The sequence below is a fragment of the Martes martes genome (assembly GCF_963455335.1).
Source record: "Martes martes genome assembly, chromosome: X".
In the NCBI taxonomy this organism is placed as follows: domain Eukaryota; kingdom Metazoa; phylum Chordata; class Mammalia; order Carnivora; family Mustelidae; genus Martes; species Martes martes.
This window is the reverse complement of record NC_137897.1, coordinates 1,778,573-1,805,779: the sequence shown is the minus strand read 5'-3', so window position 1 is coordinate 1,805,779 and position 27,207 is coordinate 1,778,573. Positions and strand designations below refer to the sequence as shown.

Below are 27,207 nucleotides of genomic sequence, written 5' to 3'. Positions count from 1 at the left end.
GGCAGCCTTTTTTGGGTCCTCTTCTCAGTGGCTCTGTCCTTTGGCTCCAGGGCGGGTCGGGGGTCCTCCGTGGATGGCTGTACTTACTGAGCCCTTCCTGTCTGATTCCTTCTGGAGGGCAGATGGCCGTCTCTTCCCTCCCCTTCTGAGTTATAGGCGCACCACGGTCTGCAGCTTTTGTCCCTTGCGCTCGCCCCAGGTCGTTCCCACGTCCCCCAGCTAGCACCCCGAGGCTCCCCACAGTTCCGCGCCCTGGCGCTGCCCCCGCAGGCTCCTCGGGCGGGAGGAGCGCGTTTCCACCTTCTTGGCAGCAGGGCCCTGGCGGCTGCGGAGGGGCCGGCGTCCAGGAGCAACAGGAGAGGCGGGAGGGCGTGGCGGCGGGTCTCACATTGCAACCCGGCCTGCGGCGGGGGGCTGGGGGCTGCCGGCTGCGCGCGGCCGACTCCCGCCCGCACACGGGTGCCGAGAAGCTGCCAGACAAAACTCCGTCGCGCCCGGAGGAGTGCAAACCCTGCTCCTTCTCGCTTCCCGGGAAGAAAGCAAGCCTCCTTCCAGCCCTGCTAGGAAGCGTGCTACGGACGCGGACCGTGCGCTGCAGCTCGCCGCGCGCTCCGCGCCTCTCCCCCTGCCCCGGGTCCCGGGGCTGCCTCCGGAACCAGGAACGCTCTCCCCCAAAGCCGTGCGCGCTGGGCCGCGGCCGCTCTTCCAGCCGGAGGAGGCGAGGCGTGCCCTCCCGGGCCGAGGCGCAATGAAGAGGCGCGAGGAGGGCTGAGCGCAGAGCGCGCGCGGCCAGGGTCCCTTGGCTCGGGCCCGCGCCCGGTCTCCCCGGGGTGGGGCAGCACAGGGTGGGGGTGGGCCGAGGCGTGGACTCGGGGAAGCCTCTCGGCGACGCGAATAAAAGGGAGCCGGCTCGCCGCGCCGAGCTGGGAAGCCTCGCTGCCTCGCCCCCGGCCCGGGAAGGGCATGGCCCCGGCGGACCACCGGAGGTGACTCGCGCGCCCCGGCCCCGCGGATGCTCAGGGCGTCCCGCTCCCGTGTGTCGCGGCTTCCGAAGGACAGGTGAGGACCAAGGGCAGCCTGGGCGCCCGGGGGCGATGGAGTTGGGGGTCGGCCTAGGCAAGGGCTGGGCGGGGGCGAGAGGACGAAGAGACGCCTGGCACTGTCCCTGGCACTGAGGCTGAGTGGCCAGTGCGAAGGCAGGAGAGAAGCCGGGTCTTGCGGGTGGATCCCTTTCTCCCATACCCCTTCCCTCCCTGACCTGGCAACCTCTCCCCGACCTGGTTTCCAGGGAGGGGCCCGGGAGACCCCCAAGGGAAAGCGAGCCCGCCCTGCGTTGGAGGGGACAGCACAGCTGCGGGGCCTCCCCCGAGGTCCTCGGCGCCCTGCGCTGAAGCTCCCCCCTCTTCCTCCTCTTCCTCTTGCAAAGGGGGGAGACCCTCGGCCCGCTAGGGGCTGTGCCGCACGGAAGCTGGAGAAGTCATCACCCCGCAGAGGTGGCTCCTGGTGTGCGGGTCCCAGCAGGGCCACCCGAGCTGCGTTCCGGGAAAGCCCATCTTTCCCTTGGAGCGGCGCTGGAACCCGGTCAGGGCGCAGAGCCGCGGAGCCGGGTAGCCCGCCCCAGCCCAGGCTCTCCGTGTTCCCCGCGAGCCCCCGAGGCCCTGCCGGCTCAGGGCGCCTCCTCCCGCAGCGCCGGGCCTGGCCTTCCCTGGGGCGCGCGCTCTCGGTCTCCGGCGAGGACCTGGCAGGAGCGCAGGCCACAGGTGGGCGCGGGCGGGGGAGCCCAGCGCCGAGGCCAAGCGCTCAGGCGGCCGGGGAGGCTACATTCGGCAGGAACCCTCTCGCCCCCGAGCGCAGAGGTGGAGCCTGGATTTCCCTCTCGCTGGGCTGCCTGCACCGTCCGCTCAGAGAGAGGACACACGCGGTCTTAAGCGCATATGTGTTTCGCAATCGTGTATGCATTTCGCGGATGGAGAACTCCGGGCTTTGGCGGCGCGTAGCCTGTGTGCGCGGGTGACTTTGATATCAGCACTTAGCACTGGCCCCGGGCAGCCGCGCTTCTGTGGCGCGCACTTCACGTTCCACGGGCATCGCTATTTTTAAGGAAACTTCGTTCAACAGATGACGAGCTTATAAGGTGACGAAGGGATGGCCAGTGCTGGTGAAACATAAGTGGCCACGGGTATTCTAAACGAGACCGCTGAGGCCGCCTGTTCTTGGAAATATCCGAGTGTTTCCATTTTTGTGCGTATGACTTCACGGATTGCTTTCCTTTGCGTGAACATAGCGTCACCAGGTAGTTCCTCTGCTCACCATTTAATGTCAGATTTTACAGATTGTGTCCCCGATGAACAACGATGCTGTATCACTGCAACCCTGTGGTTCTTCCAAGAAAAATTAATAAGAATAAGAATAAGAAGGATAAGAATAGTACAGAAACCCGCATATAATGGAATGCAAACTCTTGAAACGCTTTCAGAAAAGTGAAAACTTATAGTGAAAACTTTAAGTTATGTCATTTTAAAAAAAGGGAACAATGTTAATAACGACCCTCTTGAGAAGTTTTTTTTTTTTTTCCCATTCAAATATGTACACAATGTAACGGCTCGGAATTGACATTGGAGGCGGATACATAGTTATTTTTATTACCTTATTGTTATGGAAACATAAATGTAACTCTCCTCTGTTCACATATATACAAATATATATACTCATAGGTATATGCAGGCCGATGTATATATATATTTTGTGTGTGTGTGTGTGTGTGTGTCTATCCCACACCCTCGCTCATCGCAGACGGAGATCTCCAAATCCTAGTGTGAAAGTCAGCAATGCGCAGTGGCGTCCTATGTGGTGATTAAAGTTAACGGGGAAAGATGAGGAAAGGAATTTTCGTGCGTCTTGGCTCGGATCGCTTGTGTCCCTAAAGGATACCACGGGATGTCTTGGGAAGGTCCGAACCACAACGCACCCTTGGAACAACGTTTACTGAGCCCAAGAGCTAGCTGGCCGTAATTGGGTTTCATTGTGTGGTTCCCCGACAGGTGTCCAGGAACAACGCCCCGGGACAAGATGCCAACGCAGGCGCATTGGCCAGCCCTCTCCGTGGTGCTGATCCTGCTCTGGGGGTATCCTCGACCCACGCTGGCCTGTCCTCACCCGTGCACCTGCTACGTTCCCAGCGAGGTCCACTGCACGTTTCGCTCCCTGGCTTCTGTGCCCGCTGGGATTTCTAAACATGTGGAAAGAATCAATCTGGGGTCTGTACCACATTCTTACTCAACCGTTTCAGCCTGTTTGCTTGCGTGGTAGGATTTTTGTTTGTTTGTTTGTTTTTTCATACATGTATGTGCATTCATGTAAATGCAAATGTATCTATTCCTTTCTGGGTCTCTCTATCGAGCATTATGTACCTCGAGATGGGTAAAATTGGGGGGTGATGAGCGCTTGCTCTACTACATGTAGTCCTTTGAGGTGGGCGATTATCTCAATGTATTCATCAGCTGCAACCACTCTCATAAGGCCTAATAACCAAGCATCCAGAACAACTTTAGGGTGTCCAGATATTTTTCTCGAAAAGTTATTTTCCACATAGTAGAACAAATGCATCAGACACACATGTAAATATATAACTAGGCTTACGGAAATAGACCAGAAGTTATTAAAAATAATTTGAAAAATTTGAAATAATTTGAAAATAAATGGCACAGTTCTGATGTTATGTAAGTTATCTGGATGATGCAATTGGGACCTTGGGGGAAGAGAGAGTTCTGGCAGATTTTGCCTATTTAAAATACGAATATATTTTATTTTTTAAAGATTTTATTTATTTATTTGACAGAGAGAGATCACAAGTAGGCAGAGAGGCAGGCAGAGAGAGAGGGGGAAGCAGGCTCCCTACTGAGCAGAGAGCCCGATGAGGGGCTCGATCCCAGGACCCTGAGATCATGACCTGAGCCAAAGGCAGAGGCTTAACCCGCTGAGCCACGCAGGTACCCCTAAAATATGAATATATTTTAAAAGACATTTTAATGCAACATTTCAGGCAGAACTTTCATATTTTAAAATTTCGATTCGCATGCAGAAATGATTTTTACACATCAGTATTAGTTGCGATGAGTTATAGGGACACACAGGTAACTTTATCAACAATGATCTGGGCTTCCTCCACAAAACGCATAAGCCATTTTCTACCACCTGCAAAACAACAAAAATAATTTAGGATTTGATGACTGGCTCCTGATGGGAAAATTGGGTAACATGAAATAGCGAAACCTGAGTCAATGAACAGATAATTGTATATATGCTTGGCATCTTATTCCACAGAGTTTAAAAAACAAAAAACAAAAAACAAACTGCTTGCATTTTTAAAGGCCAGGAGCAGTAGAAGAAGAGAATGGGAATTAAGACAGTGAGGTAGGAATTTCCCTAATTGAAGACAGTGGATCATTGCCTAGTTTTCTCAATAAAATCTTCAGAGACCTTACGATTGGATTATCTAAAAATCCAACCACAGTGAGGATAACGCAGTAGGGGAAGCAGTTCATCTTTCCCAGAAGAGGGGATATCAGTCCTAAACCAGGTTCCCTTTACAGCCTTATGGATCTTTGGGGCACATGACTTTGGGATTCCTCTTCTTTCTTGCACCTGCTGGTGTGCAACGTGGTTCTGTCTCGGGATCCTTGCTCTCGGGAACCACTCTCAGCATATTGTCCCATACAACTGTGATTCGCCACTGTGTCCCACAAGCCTGACCCCTTGGCAGAGCACAGGGTTGAAGGAAGAGTCCAACAGGCCTTCGTAGAGTCCCTAAGAAAGTGTGAGAACGGGGGTGATGAAGGAGAGCGGTTTTCCACTGCGTGTCCCGCCCAGAAGGCATAAATGTGCCACTTGCTGTGTGTTGAGGGTCTGGGCGGGGGGACATCAGCGTTTTCCCTGGGCTGTCATGTTGGGAACCGGGGTGGGAAAGATGCCACACACCTCCATAAGTTAACCACAAGGTTAATGATGTGATGGCTTGATCCTAGCAACACCACTAGACCATGGCTTGTCAAGCCATATATACCACACTTACAATTTCTGTGATGTTTTCCCCCTACTCGTCTTTACATGGGAATATTTTGTACAGGAGAGACTTCATTTCTCAGTTAGAACCTACCTTCCGTGGGTGGCACTTGAACCAACTCTAAATAGTAAAGTCTATGAAGTATGGTCTCCCCAAAAGCTTTGCCACGGGACTAGAACACAGATATCAAGATGCTTTCTTCTCCTACGGATGGCAATAGTACTTTGAGATGTTGTTGCATGATATTAAAGGAAAAAGAAAACCAGTTAAGGAATACCCTCCCTGTGCCCACATATATTACTCCCATCTGGCTTCATTGGTAACAGGAATCCATATGGCACATTTTCATTTCAATCAATAACATCAGTCTTGTATTCAGCACTTTCTCTGAAAATTAATCTCCAAGTGCCTGAGACTGTCATTGGGCATTTCATTGCTGGGGGTTGGGGAAGAAGGGCGAGTTCTACTATGGCTAGAACTCAGGGTCTGCTTCTTCTTCCAGCCATCTGGAAGGAGGAGAAAACGCTTAAGGAATGAGGGATTATTGGCAAAGCACTAATGCAATCTTTCATTCCCACACAGATGTTTGGGTCCTCGGTCAGCGTGGAAAGACAGATCTGCTGTTTACCATGTGGACAGCCGCAGAGCTTTTTCAAAAATTACTTTCCAAGTATTTTTGAGTAAACAACAACCAAAAAAAAAAAAAAAAAAAAAGCATCCACTTAGTGTCATACTTATAGACATCTAAAGATTTCTTTCCCCCTTGATGAAAAGACTCATTTTGATGACCCCTTTCTGAATCTCCCAAATGCCCACACTGCCCTTTTTTCATGTTAAAATTTGTTTTGTGAAACTAACCAGTATCGGTGAGGCAGTCTCCCTATTCTGGGCTCTGGCACCAATGACAGGTGTATCTGCTGGTCTCTGATGTCTGTTAAAAACAAGCATCAAGAGGACACAGTAAGCCAGGGTAGCTCGTATGCCCCCCATCCTAGAAGGGGGAGGATGTATGGAGGTGTGAGGGCGTCCAAACAGAGCTGTTCCTCTGTTCTCAAACACAACCCTTCCCTGCACCTTGGCAACCACCATTACACCCAACTGTCCTATTGGAAGTCAGACTTTTGGGGGAACAAAGATACAAAAAGACACGAGTGAGCAGAGAGCACTCTGGGACTTGTGAAGAAGCACCGAAAAACATCCACATCTTTCTGACCTGTTTGTTGAGACTTTGACTCTCACCTCCTCTGTCGCAAGACCTGCCTCCTCCTTCTGGTCTTTCTACTTTTCTTACCTTTGGGGTCTTCTCGGGTGATTCTACTTATTCCCTCTACATACAGTAGCACATTGTTTTTTCACACATACCTTTCTTTGTGTTGCTCCTTTTCTCAAAACCTTCCAGTTGTTTTTCATTGAAGTTGGAGCAAATGAAGAGTTCCCCTTCCCATGGCTTCCCAGCTCCTAGATTGCCTGGTGCCTGCCAACCCCACCTATCTCACCCGATACTATTCTCCCCCTTACTTACTGTTTCTCAGGCATCAAGAAACGGAATGGGGTTTAGATTCCGCCATTCATGCCCTGCTAGGTTCACCATCCCAGACAGATTTCACTGTGGAATTCTAAATAGTAAGTGAGTGGGACGGTGCCTCCATTCATCGACTCTCCCATCTTGAGTTAGACTCTGGTTTTTTCAACTTCAGTCTACTTGGTATTTGGGGCACTATTTCCATTTTGCAGAGGATAGTCCTTTGATGTGGAACTGTCCTGTTTTGCCCGGTGTTGAGTAGCAGGCTTGATCTCTCCCCACTAGATGCCAGTAGCACCTTCCCAGGTGTGATTGCCAAAGATGACCCCAAATATTGCCAAATGTTCCCTGGGGGCAAGACCACCCCGTTCAGACCACTAACATGGATGGATAGATAGATAAATCGATGGCCAAGTAGAGAGATAAATGATAGATGCACAGATAGATGGATGGATGGATGAATGGATGGATGGGTGGGTGGATAGATGGATAGAGACCACTAACATAGATGGATAGATAGATACATAGATGGCCAAGTAGAGAGATAAATGATAGATGCACAGATAGATGGATGGATGGATGAATGATGGATGGATGAATGGGTGGCTAGATACCCAGATAATGGACGGATTGATGGAGAGATGGATAGAGAGATAGATGGATGGATGAATGGATGGATAGGTACACAGATGATGGATGGATGGATACATGAATGGATAGATAAGCTGATAGATGGATACATAGATAGATAAATCATGGATGCATGGATGGGTCAGTCAATGGATGTATGGTTAGATAGATGATAGACGGAGAGATGAATGATTGATAGATTGGTGGATGGAGGGATGGATGGATCAGGGCATGGATGGATAAATGGATAGTTAGATAGATGATGGATAGATGGATAGATGGATAGTTAAATAGATGATACATGGATGGATGGATCTGTTTCCTTCTATCTAGGGAATAGGGAGAAATCACACAGAATGTCGGAATAAAAGTGTTCTATTTCAGCAGAAGGAGTGGTACAAAGTAACTACCCTCCATTCTCCTCACAATCCCTTCTGCAGGTGTTGACGCTGGGGAGCCCCTTGTGCTACCAATAATGTAGCCATGAAGAGTTTTCAGATTGACCAAGGAAGCATCTTTAACCCATGTGGATGCAAACACAAAACCCAAAACACACCAGAACGTTTACAAATAATGTAGAGAATCCATCAGAAATGGCTATGTGTGCTTGTGAAATATGGTGTCGGTGTGTTGGGTGGTCAGCTCTTCCGTTTGGTCTTGCATACCCTGGATTGCCTCCTTCTCTTGTTTTATGATGCAAAGCTACTTCCCAAGCTACCTCTTTGCATTCATGCTAATTGTCTGTATTCAACCGCCCATGTGTCATTTCATCATTGCTGACACTTTCCAGTACAAGTTTCCAAGGAAGAGCCATTTGGACCAACTTCCTTTGGAATCTGAATGCTACTTGTTTCCCTAAAATCGCCTCTAGCTCCATGAGGACGTTCTTAGTGAAAAGACCCAGAGAATATTCCTGAATGGAATGAAGGTGAATAAAAATACATCCCTTCCCTTTTGACCCTGGTAACAGGCAGGGACACAGAGCAACAAATGTACTTTGGGAATGTCACCGGTTGACCTCAGAGTCAACATGTGGCTAAACTGCTCCTGGGAAGGCTGCAGAATCTTCCCCATATGGGATTTAAGCATTCACTGTTTCTTAATCCAATTAATATTATCATTTCTTAATCCAATTACTATTATCATTTTTCTTTTTCTTTTAGATTTAATAGTATACAGGCTTTGTCAGAAACCTCATTTGCGGGACTAACCAAGTTGGAGCTCCTCATGATTCACGGCAATGACATCCCCAGCATCCCCGACGGGGCTTTAAGAGACCTCAGCTCCCTCCAGGTAAACTCACACTTTTACGAGCACCAGTAACAGCAGATCATTAATGAAGAGTGGGTACAACCTATTGCCCCCTAAAGATTAATAAAATGGCCATTTCTTTTTTCCAGGTTAAAAATCAACATCATGTCCTTATTCCCTGCCCTTGGTTCTGGTTTCTTTCTGTGCTTGTGGCTTTGTAAATTATAAACGGGATTTTCCACTCCACCCCTGTCTCTGTAGGTTTTCAAGTTCAGCTACAATAAGCTGCGTGTGATCACAGGACAGACCCTGCACGGACTGTGGAGCTTAATGAGGCTGCACATCGACCACAACAAGATCGAATTTATCCACCCACAAGCTTTCAATGGCTTAACATCCCTGAGGCTGCTCCACTTAGAGGGAAACATGCTGCACCAGCTGCATCCCGGCACGTTCTCCACGTTGACGTTTCTGGATTATTTCAGACTCTCTACCGTCAGACACCTCTACCTCGCAGACAACATGATCAGGACTCTGCCCACGGGGATGCTGCAGAACATGCCGCTCCTGGAGAATCTTTACTTGCACGGGAACCCGTGGTCATGCGACTGTGAGATGAAGTGGTTTCTGGAGTGGGACGCCAAGTGGAAAGGTAAGAGAGGAGGGCAGAGCGAACGTGGCTCCCCGCGGCACATCCCTGACCCTTCTGGAAAGGTTCTGCTCTCTGGAGTTCTGACGTTGCTTTATCTTGTGAAGGGCACATCACCAAATCAGTACGGGAGGGAAACATTGATGCAAAGTGTACAACCTTGAGGTTAAGACACCCCTGTTCCATAATAGATGTACCCCTGCACGAAATCTAAAGTCAAGATCATTTAATCAGTTATATACAGTTGACTACGATTGTCTTTGGTTGGATATCTGGAGTGTTGTATGCAGCTTTGGATTACAGCTAAATGGGGGACTTTCTGTGCATCCCGGTCCTATGAGGAGGTGTTCAAGGAACTTTGGAAGAGGGAAAGCCAGCAGTGGCTATGACGTTATTCTCTTAAGAATGGAGAGAAGGATGTTCTGCCTTGATGCAGAGAACAAAAAACCTGGAGTGATGTGTAGGTATTGCAAAAATGGTAGATTTGGATTCAAAATAAGGAAGATTTTATTTTTTTGTCTTTCCTTTATCCCCTTCCTCGAGCCACAACTTGAAACCCATCCTTGATCCCATTAGGTTTACCATATCCGAGGTCTGTTGGTTCATGTTCATCCTCATGGCCCCCAACCTGGGTCCAGCTTCTTTCCTCTCTCTAGGAGGAGAGTCGGACAGGTCGTTGCAGCCTTGGTCACCCCTCCTTCCAACAACTCCACGCAGAGCAGTTGTCAGAACACATTGTCACAGGGAGCATGTGGTCCTGCACTGCTACCTGAAAGTCCACTGGTTTTCCACTGCTCCTGGGATGGAACGTACAATCCTACAATCCTGTAGGAGTTTCTACACAACCGTGTCCACTCTTCTGCAACATGCGAGTCCTCCCTTTAGTCACTCACTGTAGCCACACTGCAGTCCGTTTGCTTCCTTACACCTTCCAATCTTATTTTGCACTCAGTGTCATTGGACCCACGAAGACCACACATCTGCTAGAAGTTCCAGGGTCTGGCTTAGTTTCAGCACTCAGAGCTTTGTTAAAACATCACCTCTCTTGGGGCACCTGGGTGGCCCAGTAGGTTAAGCATCTGACTTCAGCTCAGGTTATGATCATGGGGTCCTGGGATGGAGCCCTACGTGGGGCTCTGTGCTCGGTGGGGAGTCTGCTTCTCCCTCTGTCCCTTCCCCAGCTCATGCTCTCTCTCTCTCAGTCTCAGATAAATAAATAAAATCTTTAAAAAATATTTTTAAGTCGCCTCCTTTAAGAGGTGTTGCTGTCCTCAATTTCTACTTAGCATCTTGTCTCGTGCCCATCTAGGACCTTCCTACACACACACTTTATGTCCTACTTTCATGTGCCTCCAAGTCATAGATGATGGCCCTTTGACTGGTTTATTCCCAGTGGGAATGAAAACAAGAGGACAGATAGCAAGAGGACTGTAGTTTTCTCCGTTTCCTAATGCAAAAAAGTGTAGTTCCGTTTATTGGTATAGAAAGAGCATCTAGGTCTGGAGCAGGGAGAGAACATAATTTGGTCTTGCAAATGTTAGTCGGAGGAGACTTTGGGACTTTGCAATAGGCACATCAAGTAGAAAATTGGGTGTGGAGTTCATAAGATGTGTGTTGACTGGAGAAGCACATACGGGAGCCATCAATGGATCACGGCTGTTGACAGAAACCTACACGTGGGTTAGGCCATGGATGATGGGGTAGAGCGAGATCAAACGGGGTCTAGACCAACTCATGGAACACTCCATCACTAATGGGTCGGGGGACTGAGAAAGACAAAACAGTGAAAGAGGCAGGGCAGTGACCAGATTAGGAGAACATTCTGGAAGACTTGATGTTCAGGAAGCCAAGAGTAGAATGTGAATCCAGAATATAGATGCTGCCTGAAATGCAAAATTATAGCAACAGAAAAAGAATTATAAAAGGTACATACGATATGATTCATGGCAAAAGTGGGTCCTTGAACGTGGAACTATCTTCATTGGTTGAATTTAGGTAGATTCTCCTGGACCTTTACAGCAGGTAAATTGTATCATGTGTGTGAATAGAATTGCTTTAAAAAAAAATACTTTTGAGAGAAGTATTCATTATTCATTGTCAGGTAGTTCTAAAAACGGTAGTTCCTTACCACACTCTGTGCTAAAGGGGTTTAAGGTCATTGGTGAAGTCACAGATGTAAGGTATTAAATCCTGATGGACATGCACTGAGGAGGTAAAGACACACACAGAGACTTTGTCCTCTGGCCGTGTACAAGACATGCCATTTGGGGGTTCATTAACTTATAGAACATTTGTTTGGTTATCTGTTGTAGGGACTCTGAAGTGTAAGAAGGACAAAGCCTACGAAGGTGGTCAGTTATGCGCCATGTGCTCCAGTCCCCCCACACTGCACCAACAAGAGATTCACAAGCTGAAGGACATTACCTGTCTGAAGCCTTCCATAGAGTCCCCTCTGCGACAGAACGTGAGTAGGAACAGCGAGGAGGAGGAGGAACTAGAAGAGGACGGTGACAGCCAGCTTTCTCTGGAGGGGTTCCAATTCCCCCCATGGAACATCTCTTTGAACATGACCGATGAGCACGGGAACACAGTGAACTTGGTCTGCGACATCAAGAAGCCAATGGATGTGTACAAAATTCACTTGAACCAGACGGACCCTCAAGAGATTGACATCAACGCAACGGTTGCCTTGGACTTTGAGTGTCCGATGACTCGGGAAAACTATGAGAAGCTGTGGAAACTCATCGCCTATTACAGTGAGGTCCCTGTGAGGCTGAACCAAGAACTCATGCTCAGCAAAGACCCCAAGGTCACCTACCAGTACAGGCAAGATGTGGACGATGATGCCCTCTACTACACGGGCGTCCGAGCCCACATTGTTGCAGAACCGGAATGGGTCATGCAGCCGACCATAGATCTCCAGCTCAACCGACGTCAGAGTACGGCCAAAAAGGTCCTGCTGTCCTATTATTCCCACTACGCATTGACAATACCCACCAAAGAGGCAAGGCAGTCTCGGAGCAGAAGCTGGGTGATGATTGAGCCCAACAGAGCAGTGCAGAGAGCTCAGACTGTGTTGGAAGGGAGCCCATGCCAGCTGAGCTGCAACGTGAAGGCTTCTGAGAGTCCGTCCATCTTCTGGGTCCTCCCGGATGGCTCGGTCCTCAAAGCACCCATGGAGGACGAAAAGGGCAAGTTCTCCATCCTCACCAGTGGCTGGCTGAGGATCACATCGACAGAGCAGTCAGACTCGGGTCTGTACCAGTGCATTGCTCAGGTGAGGGATGAAATGGACCGGATGGTGTACAGGGTCCTTGTCCAACCACCTGCCACGCGGCCACCTGACGGTCATATGGTGACAATTCAGAAGAACCCAGGGGAGCCAGTGATGCTGCCTTGCAGTGCTCTGGCTATCCCTGAAGCCCAGCTCAGCTGGATTCTTCCAAACAAACAGATAATTAATACTTCGGCCAACAGCTCACACGCATACATGTTGGCAAATGGAACTCTTTCCATCCCCAAGGTCCAAGTCAGTGATGGCGGTTACTACAGATGTGTGGCTGTCAACCAGCAAGGGGCAGATCATTTTACCGTGGGGCTCACGGTGAACAAGAAAGGATCTGGCAGGTCATCCAAAAAGGGCAGACACCCAGGTGGGAAGACTCTTTCCAGAGTGCTAGGAGATGTCGCGGAGGACGAAGGGGGTTCAGGCATAGGAGATGAGGAGAACACTTCAAGGAGAGATCTACACACAAAGGACCAAGAGGTCCTCATCAAAACAAAAGATGATGCCACCACCGGAGGTAAGAAACCCAAGAAAGGACGAAGGAAACTCAAACCCTGGAAGAATTCTGAAAAAGAACCTGAGACGAACATCGCAGAAGGTCGCAGAGTGTTTGAGTCCAGGCGAAGGATCAACATGGCAAACAAACAGATTAATCCAGAGCACTGGGCAGATATTCTAGCCAGAGTACGTGGGAAAAATCTCCCAAAGGGAACTGAAATACCCCAGGTCATTAAAACCACCACTCCTCCATCCGTGAGTCCAGAAGTGACACCCCTTCTGCCTGCTGTTCCTCCTCCGTCGCTATCACCTGCATGGACCACAACCAGTGCCGAAGAAACCTCAGCAGATGTGTCTCTGTTTGGTGAGGAGGATCAGGTTTCCAGTACTGCGTCCTCCACCAAGATGGGACTGGAAAGTGGACAGGATGGAGGAACTCTTCCTGAGCCCAAAGTGACAAGCACACATCTGGAAGAATTCATTGGCCATGACTTTTCTAACACTGAGGGTACGACTCCCGCTGAAGTTGACCCAAAGTGGGCGACAGCCAGCACCCCAATCTTCATGCCTCATGAGTCTTCTCCTACTCTGCAAAGCCTAGACCTGGTCTCTGAGGAGTCCACCGGTGAAAATACAGCCACAGAGAGCTGGCCTCCAGTAGATGCTGGATCCATTCCAGAGCCTACGTCAAATGGGTATGAGTCTCCGTTGGATGCCGTCTCTTTGGCTGAGTCCGAGACTATACCATATATGCCCCCAGATTTGGAGACTAACCCACAACCAGACGCAGAGAACATGGAAGAGCTGACCTCCACTCCCTTTCTGCCCACCACCGTTTTATGGACTGATGACTCCAGGACATGGGAACCCATAGGAGGTCTCACGTTGGGGGAGCCAGATGCTCATCCACAGGGAGAAACAGATGACAGACACCTTGTGAAAGGTGCTTTGAGCACTCAAGGCAACCTGTTGATTGAAAAGGTCACAGAGGAGAATTTCGAGGCCCTACGGGAAGGAGATATACCAGAGAGAGACCCCACACACTCCCAAAGTCCTGAGAGTATGGGAAAGCGTGTTGGATCTACCACTCTTCTTGACGCGGCCCTGGGAGTGAATGGTGTCACTCCCTTTAAACATCCCAGGGAAACCACACTCAGCACTCTCTTTGACAAAGTCACCACCACGGTAGCAGCAGTGATGCCAGCCGAGAAGGCCACTTCACCTTTGGAACTGACCACTCAGCCTTCTCGAAAGAGACCCAATGGGAGGAGGAGATTTCGCCCCCACAGATTCCGACACCGCAATAAACAAACTGTGCCCACGACGTTGGCCCCAGTAGAGGCTTTTTCTACTCGACCTACTCAAACGCCCGAAGGAAAGGCTCCGGACCACGTGTGGAGTACGCCGGGAGCAAAATCTTGGGTTGACAGCACCGTTGGTATCCCCAAGCAGTCGGAGATGGAGAAGCCGGCGGAACCCATATCCAAGGGGACCCCACGAAGGAAACACGGGAAGAGACCAAATAAACATCGGTATTTCACTTCTACGGTGACCTCTCCAGCCTCTGCAACCACACCCAGCCCTTCTCTGGAAAACAAACATACAAATGTCATTGCCCCTGGTTCGGAAACTGTACTCTCATCTGCAACCATTTCCCTGACAACTGGGGACCCTCAGGGGAGAGCTACAATAGAAGATTCTTTGACAACTACCACAAAAAGACATTTACCATCCAATAAATTTCAAGAGACGACTCCAGTCACCCCTAAGCCTATATGGGATGGAGAAGAAATGAAGAATTATGGTGTCACAAACATCAAGGACTATAAAACCGACAGCTCAGTCCCTGACTACTCCTTCATTAATGCCACGTCACCTCCTGGCTCGGAGGTCTCCACCGTGGGAGAATTTCAGGAGGAATCGGCTCCCTCTGGCTTTCCGGGAACCTCACACTGGAATACCCCAAGGGTAGACCAGCCTGGGAGGCTGCAGACAGACATACCTGTTACCAGCTCCACGGAAACCTTTACAGACTCCCCCTTTCTTAAACAGGTGGAGGCCCTGGGTGTTCCTTCTGAGTTTCCGCCATCCGTTGCAGCCCCTACACTGTTTCAACCAGAAAAAGAGGTTGTTTCAACCACTGTCTCAAGCATAAAAGTAGAACCAGCTTCAGGTAAGGCAGAAACCAGCATCCGTGCTCAAGATCATCACGAAAGCCCTCCAGCTGAAGTTAGACCTTGGCATCATGCCCCAACTCCTGTTCTGATGGAGAAGACAGCCTCCCCACTCCCAGCCACCACTCTTGTGTCTTTGGTACGGACCTTCACGAAACCCACCCCTCTTCCTTCAAAGACACCTCCAACATCAACAGATTCCAAGGAAAATGTTTTCTTGAATTACGTGGGGATCCCAGAAGCCAACGCACCCCCAGTGAATAATGAGGGAACTCAACATGTATGGACACCCAATGAATTATCTACCCCGTCTTCCAACTGGGATAAATTTAACCCAGCTCCAAAGCAGCAGTTGGAAAAGGAAGCCTTGCATGGAAAGACCCCAAACAGTGTTCCACATGGCCGCGATGGTAACCACCAGAGCGGGAGAGTCCAAACGTTCCCCCAGCCACCCAGAATTCCTGCCAGACCGATCCCACCTAGGGGAACAGTGAGACCACCACATACGGCCACAGAAGGTTCCTTTAGATTCTTTGTAACTTTCCAGCCGCCTCGTCACTTGACCAACAAACCAGGAGTAACGGCGTATCCTTCAAGGGTTTTGCCAGAGAACAAGCAGTTGACGACTCCAAGATCACCAAGTACGACATCTCCCATTGTTCCAGTGCATAAGCCCAAACCTGGCATCCCCACTAAGTTGACTGACCAAGGGATGGACCAGTTCAACAGCAACTCCAAAGTGTTTGGGAACAACAACATCCCGGATCTCAGAGACCCTGTTGGCAAGCTTCCGAGTTCAAGAGTTCCCCATCATCCCAATGGAAGATTCCCTTTCTTTTTCAATAGGACTGTGTCTTTCCCGCAGTTGGGAGTTACTCTGAAACCCCAGACGCCTACCTCTCCTGCCCCCGTGGTAAGAGAGAGAAAAGTCAACCCAGGTGCCTACCATAGGATACATTCTCAGAGCATCATCCACGTGGACTTTGGTCCCCCGGCACCTCCACTATTGCACCCACCCCAAGCCACAGGGCCACCCTCCACAAACTTACAGAACATCCCTGTGGTCTCCTCCACCCGGAGCTCCATTCCCTTCATGGCGTCTTCTGGCCAGCCTTCTAGAAGCTTCCATCAGAGCAGCTCAAAGCTCTTCTCTGCAGCAGGACCCCCTGCATCCAACTTTTGGACGGTTGGGGAAAAGCCCCAAATCATCACCAAATCCCCTCAGACCGTGTCTGTCACTGCAGAGACAGATGCTGTGTTCCCATGTGAGGCCACGGGGAAGCCCACACCTTTCATTACCTGGACAAAGGTTTCTACAGGTAAGGCATTTACATGTCTGCATTTTAACTGGAACTCGTGTAGAAGGAGGTTCCTTGAGTCTGTGACCCCAGGCAAAACTATAGGGTTTGGGCAAAGGACAGATGGGTGGGACGGAAGGGGACATCTGAACCTAGATATAAGGATATGCCTTTAAGCGGATAGGAAGTAAGGACCGAGAGCTCTTCCTTCAGCTCTAAAGTCTATGATATTTTAATGGGACTGTGGAGACATGTCATACGTTCTTTGGGTAGGGAATGACATATCTCGGGAACGTTCCATGAAGGAGCCACTTGCCTTTTCCCAGAGAAGCCTAGCACAACCGTTTTTCCACTATCCATGTGGGGTACCATGAGGGTAAGGAGGAGTGAGCAGATCCCCCTTCCCCTTCCACTGGCGCCACATGTAAAGCACCTTATACTGGGCTCAGCAGACGTCCCTTTGATTTGAACTTAGGGATATGCTCACGTTAATTTGCTTCAGCTGCCATAGAAAACAATGCAGCCTGGAGCCTGGAAGTCTGAGATCCAGGCGGGGCTGAGGCTGGGAGTCTGAGATCCAGGCGGGGCCCAGGCTGGTTCCTCCTGAGTCCTCTCTCCTTGGCTCGTAGACCTCATCTTCTCCCCTTGTCCTTTCGTGGTCGTCCCTCTGTGTAGTCTGTGTCCTCACCCCTTATTCCTATATGGACACAAGTCATCTTGGATTACAGTGCACCTCAGTGACCTCATTTTAATTTCATTATCTCTTGAAAGACCCCGTCTCCAAACAGTCATATTCTGAGATCCTAGGGGATGGGACTCCAGTGTATGAATTTTGACAGGACACCATTCAGCCCAAAACAATGACCTATACTTGGAATGCTGGGATGTCCAAAGAGCACTCGGCTTTGTGAAAATGACCATCTCTTTTGAATGTCAAAACAATTGCCAGGTGACAGAGGAAAGTACCATCTGAGAAGCCACAGTCTCTGTGAAAGTCCTACCTGTTCCCTTTCCTTTTCTTCTCTGCACCATGAACACGGCCATATCCTTCAGGCCTGGATTCTGATCAGAGGGTTTTTTTTTTTCTTCTTCTTCTTCTCCATTTTGATGATACAGGGATGATTTATGCTCATAGCACTTGAGGGACCTGTGCATTCTTTGCTTAAGCTTATCTCACCCACGTTGGAAATGTTCCAAAGTTCAGCAGAGGCTGTGGGCCACAGGGAATTATGGACGTCTTTGATCAGCTCGACATTGATGTCATACGTTTACATAATGATTTAATAAGGAATGTTGCTCGAAGGAACGAATGGGGAACACCATGGGGTTTTCATGCTAAAAGGATGCTGCCTACTGGGAAATCCCATTTGTATTAATCTGTAGGGTTTTCTGTATCTTGTGTGATACCAGAGCATCCCGGGCCATGCCCCTTCATGAGACATACACATGCATATGCCTCCCCACGAATCAGCTGCCGGCTACAGCAGAGGGAGGTTGCCAGAGCTCACCGGATGGTTGGTGGTGGAACACAGGACCCCGGAAGCCAGCTGTGTGGGAGATGAAGAGAATTCTATAGCTCAGGGCTTTCCAGTTTTTAAATCTGGGATTTGTTATTCTTCAGAAAGGTTGAGCCAGCCCATCAGGAAATGCCTGCCACAGAAGACCGTTTATTATTCAGTCTCCGCGAGGAGGGGACCACACAGGGGAGGACCGGGGTCTGTCGGCAGGCAGAGGGAGAGGGGGAAACGTGCACAGGAACCTTTATTGTGGTTTCTGCGAGAAGAAACAGGCAAGGCAGGGTGAGCAGACATAGCACCGGCCGGCTGGAATGATTTCAGTGGCCTCTGGAGGACAAGCGCTCCCCTATTTCCCCAGGACCTGCCCTGGGAAGATGAAAACAGGTGCATGGTGGCCTGGGCTATGTGGGAGAGACCCATAGACAAGGCAGTCGGGGTGTGGACTCTGTGTTGGTTGCTTTGCATGTAGAAGGTGAATGGCTTGCTGAGTACGGGAATTGCCCAGCTCTGGAAGGGGCCATCCTCCCACCAAGGTCAGCATGACCCAGATGTTCAAGCATCAGGAACACTTGGTTAGCACAGATCCTCTCTGGCAGAGCCCCCAAGGAGATGTGTCATATAACACAGGGAGGACAGGGCGGGGAGAGAGAGAAGCCCAGGCCCCGGATTGTAGAAGCTGGCGTCCAACGCAGCCACACTGGGCAGTGAATGACGTGTTCACGCTGGCTCATGCTGGACTCCAGAGCCTGGCCGGGGAGAGGTGGGTGGTGGCTGTAGGGCTGGGGATCTCAGGAGGTCCACACCCGTCCCAGGGAGGCAAGCCTGCATCTCTAGGAGCTGAAGTGACAAGGAGGTCCCCTGGGGAAGGCCTGGGGCTCATGGCAGCTTCCAGAACACTCCACGAAATCCATGCCAGCTGCCTTTTGCTTGAAGGGGGCATCGGCGTAGGAGCTGGAAATATTGCAAGGGAATGTTCTGTCTTCTCCATATTGGAGGTGGGGGCTGGTCTCTGCTGTTGCTGTTGGGGACATAAAGGGGAGAATTCAGCTTCCTCACTAATAGTCGTCCGTCTTGGTTTTTCCTGAAAGGCGTGTGTCTACGCAGAACCTGACTCTACCTGTTTCGTCTTGCAGGCGCTCTCATGACTCCCAACACCAGAGTTCAACGGTTCGAGGTCCTGAAGAACGGGACGCTTGTCATCCGAAAGGTGCAGGTACAGGACCGAGGCCAGTACCTGTGCACTGCCAAAAACCTGCATGGGGTAGACAGGATGGCCGTCCTGCTGACCGTCACTGTGCAGCAGCCCCAGATCCTTGCCTCCCACTACCAGGACGTCACCGTGTACCTGGGAGACACTATCGCCATGGAGTGTCTGGCCAAGGGAACCCCAGCTCCCCAAATCTCCTGGATTTTCCCGGACAGGAGGGTGTGGCAGACCGTGTCCCGCGTGGAGGGCAGAATCACGCTGCATGAAAACCGGACCCTGTCCATCAAAGAGGCCTCTTTCTCAGACAGGGGAGTGTACCAGTGCGTGGCCAGCAACGCGGCGGGCGCGGACAGCCTGGCCATTCGCCTCCACGTGGCGGCCCTGCCGCCGGTCATCCATCAGGAGAAGCTCGAGAACATCTCGCTGCCCCCGGGGCTCAACATCCACATCCACTGTACGGCCAAGGCCGCGCCCCTGCCCAGCGTGCGCTGGGTGCTGTGGGACGGAACCCAGATCCGCCCGTCGCAGTTCATCAACGGGAACCTGTTCGTCTTCCCCAACGGCACGCTCTACATCCGCAACCTGGCGCCCAAGGATAGCGGCCGCTACGAGTGCGTGGCCGCCAACCTGGTGGGCTCCGCGCGCAGGACCGTGCAGCTGACCGTGCAGCGCGCGGCGGCCAACGCGCGCATCACCGGCACCTCCCCGCAGAGGACCGACGTGCGCTACGGCGCGACCCTCCGCCTGGACTGCAGCGCCTCGGGGGACCCCTGGCCGCGCATTCTCTGGCGACTACCGTCCAAGCGCATGATGGACTCGCTCTTCAGGTACGTGCCCGCTCCGGGCTCGCCGTCGGTCACTGCGCCCCTGCACCTGCTTCCCCTTTGGGCGCTGGGGGCCGCATCCTAAAACGTGCATGGGGCCATCCTGGGAGCCCTCTCCACGGGGCGGGTCAGAGAAGGGCACATGCGTCCGGGACGAAGACGCACAGAACTGATTCCCCGTGTGTGCCGCGCGGGGGAGGGGCGCATTTCTCCGGAGATCTTGTCTTTATAAACTGGGGACAAAAAAATAAAAATAAATAAAAAATAAATAAATAAACTGGGGACAAACACTGGGACTTTGTCCTCCTTCCCCACCCCGCACGGGGGGAAAAAAATGAACCAATAACTTTTGTTTTAATGATTATATTTTAATCGTATGTTCAGAGATAGTAGTAGGCACAACATTTGGGTTGCCTTCTCTGCGTCTTACATGATTTGGACAAAACACAGAGGCAGATGCACATCTTATCGTAAAAGGGCCTTAGCTTAAGAATGGAAGGTCGTTGAACACAAAAAGGTTAAAGGCATGACTAGGGCACCAGGTTGGCACAACCATTTCTAACACTTTATTTTGGCCGCAGAGAAAGTCAGATTCTCACCCAGTGCTTTCCATTCCCACACGTAGGGACCTAGAGCACTAGTTCTCAACCCCCTTGGGCGATTTTGTCCCCAGGGAACCTTGGGCTATGTTTGGAGACGTTTTTGATTGACATAACTCAGGGAATGGGGGGTGCCCCTGGCATGTGGTGGGTGGAGACCAGAGATGGTGTTTGAAGTCCTTCAGTGCCCAGGATGCCCCACCCCAGAGAGTTATTCAGCCTCAAATGTCAGCAGTGCCCAGGCTGAGACACTCTGACCTAGCAGGGAAGACAACTGATCTATCATCTATACATCTGTCTGTCCATCTATCCATCCAGCCATCCATCCATCCAGCCATCTTATCTGTCTATCTATCCATCCATCCATCTATCCATCCATTCATCTATCTATCCATACATCCATTTTATCTGTCTATCTATCTATCTATCTACCTATCAATCATCTATCTACCCACCCATAGGTCCATCTATCCATCCATCCTATCTATCTATCATCTATCTATCTTCTATCTATGTCTATTCATCCATCAGCTACATAGCTGCCCATCTATATATATATCCATCCATCCATCCATCTACCCATCCATCTTATGTATCTGTCTATGAATCTATCCATCCATCTATCTATTGGGACAGCCATCTATCCATCATCTATCTATGTATCACCTATCTATCTATCTATCGCAGTGGTTTTTAACTGGACAGATACACCACCAGGGAACACCCATCAATGACTGCGGACATTGTTGGTGGTCACACTAGAGTGGACTCGGCCACTGGCTTCTGGTAGGTGGAGACCAGGACAGGTTCTCAGCACCCTATGGAACCCAGGACGCCCTACCCCAGAGAGTCATCCAGCCCCAGATGTCGGCAGTGCTTAGGCTGAGAAACCATGGGCTAGGTCCAAAAGAGCCAAGGTTTCTTCATGACCCGTCTCAAGATACTGGGCACAGAGGCATTGGTTGGCAAAATGGAATCACGGAAGCATTAGTGGTGCCATGGTGGAGAAGCCCTGGCTTACGCTGTGTCTTCAGCATCCACAGCTCAGCTGCTCAAGCAGGAATGCATGTGGACATCAGTCCCACCCAGGAGGCCAGGAGGGAAGCCAGCACTCAGGGGCTCCGAGTAGCAGCGCCTGGCCTCCCCCGTCTCTTCCGAATGCAGGAACAGGGCAAACGTGCTTTCTCGCAGCCCGAGGGGTAACTTTAGACCGTTGGGTGGTGCCTGGTGAACCTTGCATGCTCCATCCAGAATACCACGTATGCAGTTTTCCCTGGACTCTCTCCCAGCTCAGCAGATGTCCTGCCATGTGCGGGAGAACTGTGTTCAGCCCTTCTTGGCACGGCTCAGGCAGTGTTGAATGAACGGCAGCAAAAGAATGTGATCTCATTACGAATGCGAGCCGTCCGGCTAGTATCTCCCCATAAGTCATAAATCGCCGTCTCTGCGGCTTCGTTATTAATAAATTTTGACTAATGACATTCTTAGGAACGTGTGATTAAACAACGCATGTGGGTTTTGTAAAAGGACGGGCTCTATGCCTTGCCTGCTCTTTGGGACTATTTAAAAACACAGGTATCGGAGCTTTTCCTGAAGGCTGATCCCTGGTATTGGGTAGGCATGTCTGTGGTGCTCGGTGTCTCCAGGGACTGTGACTACAACCCAGGCTGGAATGACCACTTTGAAGTTTCAAAACACTGGTGGCCATGAACTAGTGTACACAGTTTTGGAGCCTAAACTCTGAGACGCATTGAAATATCTGTGTCTGCTCTTCTCCTACTGATTTATGCTGACCTGATTTGCACTCTCAACCAACGAAGCAGTTTATTTGGTCATTGTTAGAAGTTGTTTGTGTTTTAGTTACAATAATCAGGTCGAGTCTACCATAGGCAGACTCCTCCTCCTCCTCCTCCCCCTCTCCCTCCCCCTCCTCCTTTAGCTCAGTCCCACCCACGCTGTTCAAATAATGCAATGTTTAGGAACTCTTTGTGGATTCAAATTCAACCCCCTCCCTCCCCAATATCACCATCATAAATTAACTGGAATTCAGATTTTTCAATCTGGACACTTACAAAGGAAGAACCACCCAAGTCTTTTCACCTGTTGTTCAAAACATGAATTCTGACACTCAAGGACACCCCAACTTTTAGAAAAAGTTCACATGCATAGTGAACACCTCCTACCATTCTCCCCATTATTGGCTCCTTTAAACTGAAAATCTTTTGATTTTCAATTAACCCAGAGGTGCATAGTCACCATTTCACATGGGGGAATGCAACGCCACTGGGGGTGCTGGCTGGTGAATGTCATCCAGCTTTAGGTACAAGTTCTAGGGAAGAACACATCACACTGATCTTCTCAAGTTGTAAAGAACCCAATGTTAGCATTAAAACTCCAGAAATAACTCCAATCACACGACGCATAGAGTAGCCACTTGGCAGTCTCTTGCCTCACGATGGGAGATAACATAATACAAGATGGCCAAGGGTGAACATTGCGTCTGAACCGTTTTATTCAGGAAGAAGTGCATTTCTCTATTGGGTTCACTCAGATTCATTCTCTCCATGGCTGTCGCATTTTGCCTGATTTTATCATTACTACAAGCTGTGCCCTGACCACCATGCAAATACGCGACGGACGTACACCCACACTAACAGGGTGGAAGTCTTTGACTGCATTTCACACCCCTGAATCAGTGGCCAGGCCAGGCTGCAGAACCGATGTGACATTTTGCAGTAGCAACCATGTACCCAGATAGTTTCCGAGAACCGTATTTTTTCATTTCATTCCAGTGACCTAAAGCCAGAATAGAATGTATGAGAAACTGACATTCTCCTCTTTTTCTTTTCCGGTCAGCTTTGACACCAGAATCAAGGTGTTTGCCAACGGGACTCTGGTGGTGAAATCCGTCACGGACAAAGATGCGGGGGATTACCTGTGCGTTGCCAGGAATAAGGTTGGAGATGACTTTGTCGTGCTCAAGGTGAACGTGGTCATGAAACCAGCCAAGATTGAGCACAAGGAGGAGAATGACCACAAAGTCTTTTACGGGGGTGACCTGAAAGTGGACTGTGTGGCCACTGGGCTTCCCAACCCCGAGATCTCCTGGAGCCTCCCGGATGGCAGCCTGGTCAACTCCTTTATGCAGTCTGATGACGGTGGTGGCCGTACCAAGCGTTACGTTGTTTTTAACAACGGGACCCTCTACTTCAATGAGGTGGGCATGCGAGAGGAAGGGGATTACACCTGCTTTGCCGAAAACCAGGTTGGTAAGGATGAGATGACGGTGCGGGTCAAGGTGGTGACCGAGCCCGCCGCCATCCGGAACAAGACGTACTCCGTGGTCCAGGTCCCCTACGGTGATGTGGTCACGGTAGCATGCAAAGCCAAAGGAGAGCCCACGCCCAGGGTGACGTGGCTTTCTCCAACCAACAGGCTGATCCCTGCCTCCTCCGACAAGTATCAGATTTATCAGGATGGCACTCTCCTCATTCAGAAAGCCCAGCGCTCGGACAGCGGCAATTATACCTGTGTGGTCAGGAACAGCGCCGGGGAGGACAGGAAAACGGTCTGGATTCACGTCAACGTCCAGTCGCCCACCATCAACGGGCACCCCAACGCCATCACCACCGTGCGGGAGATCGCTGCCGGTGGGAGCCGCAAACTCATTGACTGCCAGGCAGAAGGCATCCCCACCCCAAGAGTCTTGTGGGCCTTCCCCGAGGGCGTGGTTCTGCCAGCCCCGTACTATGGGAACCGGATCACCATCCATCGCAATGGCACGTTGGACATCAGGAGTCTCCGGAAGAGCGACTCTGTGCAACTGGCGTGCATCGGCCGCAATGAGGGCGGGGAAGCCAGGCTGATTGTCCAGCTCACTGTCTTGGAGCCCGTGGAGAAGCCCATCTTCCATGACCCAGTCAGCGAGAAGATCACCGCCATGGCCGGCCACACCATCAGTCTCAACTGCTCGGCCGCAGGGACCCCAACGCCCACCCTGCTGTGGGTCCTTCCCAATGGGACGGAGCTCCAGAGCGGCCAACAGCTACAGAGGTTCTATCATAAGGGTGATGGCATGTTGCACATCAGTGGCCTCTCCTCTATGGATGCCGGGGCTTACCGCTGTGTGGCCCGGAACTCTGCCGGCTACACGGAGAGGCTGGTCTCTCTGAAGGTGGGGGTGAAACCGGAGATCAGCAACCAGTACCACAATCTGGTGAGCATCATCAACGGAGAAACCCTACAGCTGTCCTGCGTTCCTCCAAGGGGCCGGCCGGCTCGTTTCTCTTGGACACTTCCCAACACCATGCTCTTAGAGGGCCCCCAAACACGGGGACGCTTTTCCCTCTGGGAAAATGGTACCCTCACGGTCCGTGATGCCTCCGTGTTTGACAGGGGGACCTACGTGTGCAAGGTGGACACGGAGTACGGCCCCTCCGTCATGAACTTTCCGGTTATTGTGATAGCATATCCTCCCCGGATCACCAGCGAGCCAACACCCGTCATCTACACGCGGCCCGGGAACACCGTCAAGATGAACTGCATGGCCATGGGGATTCCCAAAGCCGAGATCACCTGGGACCTGCCAGACAAATCACACCTGACCGCCGGGGCTCAGGCCCGTCTCTATGGGAACAGATTCCTTCACCCCCAAGGCTCCTTGACCATCCAGCAGGCCACACACAGAGACGCAGGCTTCTACAAGTGCACTGCGAAGAACATCCTAGGCACTGACTCAAAGACTACTTATATCCACGTCTACTGAAATGCCTCCTCCCAGGACACGGACTCCACGGCCATGGCTTGGGAAGTTAGAACAAAGCATCATTTGTAAGTAAAGCCACCACGCCCGGTTGGTCAGAACTCTTAACTGATCTGTCACGGTGCATGGTGGCCCCTGGCTGGGTTTCAGGTTCATGTTGACTTTGACCTCTGCTTACCGGCAAAAGGAAGCAATGCAGACATGGGAAGGACGGTTCAGCCTCTCCGGGGACTTTCATTCACGTTTACAGCATGCCGCCTACTCCTGTCCGGCGTTGTGCAGGAGACGGGCGCACGCTGAAGACATCATGTGTGCTTCACTGGGCGTCTGCAGCCGACCTGAGGAGCACTCACTGAACGTAAACCACAGAGATGACCGGTGCCTTGCTGCCTTGTTGAAGACGCATCCCCTAGTTAACCTGTTGCAGTCTTAACATGATAGAATGTTCTAGAATGACTACCCATCTTTCACTTACTTCCTGTCACTTTAGAACTCCAGCTTGCCCTACAAGGGCTTAGAACCACAGGGACTGATGTTTTTGTAACATACGACTTCCATGCAATACAGCTACCATTTTATATGGAACTCACTTTTTTTTATATAAAGGAACTCATTCTCTCCTTGGAACTCACTTTTTATGTAATGTCTTACATAAAGACATTTTATATTTTCTTTCCAATCAGACGATGAGGCTAGAAAGAAAGAAGTACTTTCTGTCTCATTAAAAATAATAAATTATTGGTCTTTACAAGACTTGGATACATGAGAGCAGGCATGGAAATACAATTGTAAAAACAAATCCCCTATACTCCCTTGAGCAAATTCAGTAACTGCTATTATATTACCGTCCCCAGCAACCCTATGGTGTGGGAGGCTGGGATACTGGGTTTCCTTATTTGTGGGTTTATCTTGAGAGCTGAAGTTGGGGGAGAGGGCAGGAGAGAGCTGAGCTGTGACCCTGCACAGTGAATCCAAAGCCTCCTGGAAAAGCCCAGAACTGTCTCTCCCATCCAACCCCCTCTCAATGTGTGCTCATGGAAAATAGGACACGTGTTATCCCCGTGACTGCTTTACTGTATTTTTAAGGTCAATATAATGTACATTTGATAATAAAATAATATTTTCCAAATAACTGGGCAATGATAATAGTCCTATTTTCCAGGGCAAGAGCATTTCTAGTGATGTTGCAGGTAAAGTGCAATTCTTGAAAAACTGCTTTTTTCCCACCACATTAGAATTATTCTATTCTCTGCAAGGGTGGAGCAAGCAAGGAAACAGAGTCCAAGGCAGTGGCTCCAAAGATGTATTTGACAGGAATACAGGGTGGGATCCCTTGGTCCTGGGGCGTGACAGTTCCAATATGGACCAAGACTGTCTGGGGTTGGGGATGGGAACGTGGTTCCTTAGCAATCACTCATGAAATTTTCTTTAGGAAAGCCACATCTGGGGTACATATACTACCCTTCCTGAAACATGCAAAAGCGGTCATGCCCCAAAGAAGAAAAACAAAAATCAAGAGAAAGCTTTGGGAAAAACATGAAGGGCAGCATTGACAGATGGACAGTGTTGTCCATCTTTAATGAATGGCAGTCACTGAACTGAGAGTGTGTGGCTTTTCGTGATGCTGTGGTATGCGCAGAGGACGTCTCACTCATTAACCCATGCATTTCCTCATGCAGCACAACCTTTACTATGTGCCAGGTACAGGGAGGGGCCCTCCAAGTACCCAGATGTGTAGGAAACACATCCTGCTTCAAGAGTTCATGTTCCCCACACGGACTTTCAGCCAGAGGGCTTCTCAACATCTGCACCCATCTGGGGCTGATGACTCTGTGGGGTGGGGCATCCTGTGCCCTGTAGGGTGCTGAGCAACATCACGGGTCTCTACCCAACAGATGCAGGCAGGACGTCCCACTCTAGGGGTGACA

The 27,207-nt window shown here is 50.5% G+C and overlaps 1 protein-coding gene across 1 annotated transcript; it reads left to right on the top strand.

The window, feature by feature from the left end:
- Positions 1-451: 451 nt before the first annotated feature.
- On the top strand, positions 452-26,405 carry MXRA5 (matrix remodeling associated 5). The gene is made up of 7 exons (XM_080795126.1): positions 452-1,059; positions 3,042-3,257; positions 8,378-8,507; positions 8,727-9,117; positions 11,427-16,391; positions 19,021-19,921; positions 23,374-26,405. Exons 1-7 carry the CDS (start codon positions 1,013-1,015, stop codon positions 25,280-25,282), a joined length of 8,559 nt encoding a protein of 2,852 aa, XP_080651252.1. The 5' UTR covers positions 452-1,012; the 3' UTR covers positions 25,283-26,405.
- The last annotated feature ends 802 nt before the right edge of the window (positions 26,406-27,207 follow it).

Bases quoted from the DNA above. Each gene is read 5' to 3' on its own strand.
- MXRA5 (XM_080795126.1), top strand. From the start codon at position 1,013: ATGCTCAGGGCGTCCCGCTCCCGTGTGTCGCGGCTTCCGAAGGACAG. The intron at 3,258-8,377 runs GTCTGTACCACA...TTTTTCTTTTAG, and splicing joins GTGGAAAGAATCAATCTGGG to ATTTAATAGTATACAGGCTT. The intron at 9,118-11,426 runs GTAAGAGAGGAG...TATCTGTTGTAG, and splicing joins GTGGGACGCCAAGTGGAAAG to GGACTCTGAAGTGTAAGAAG.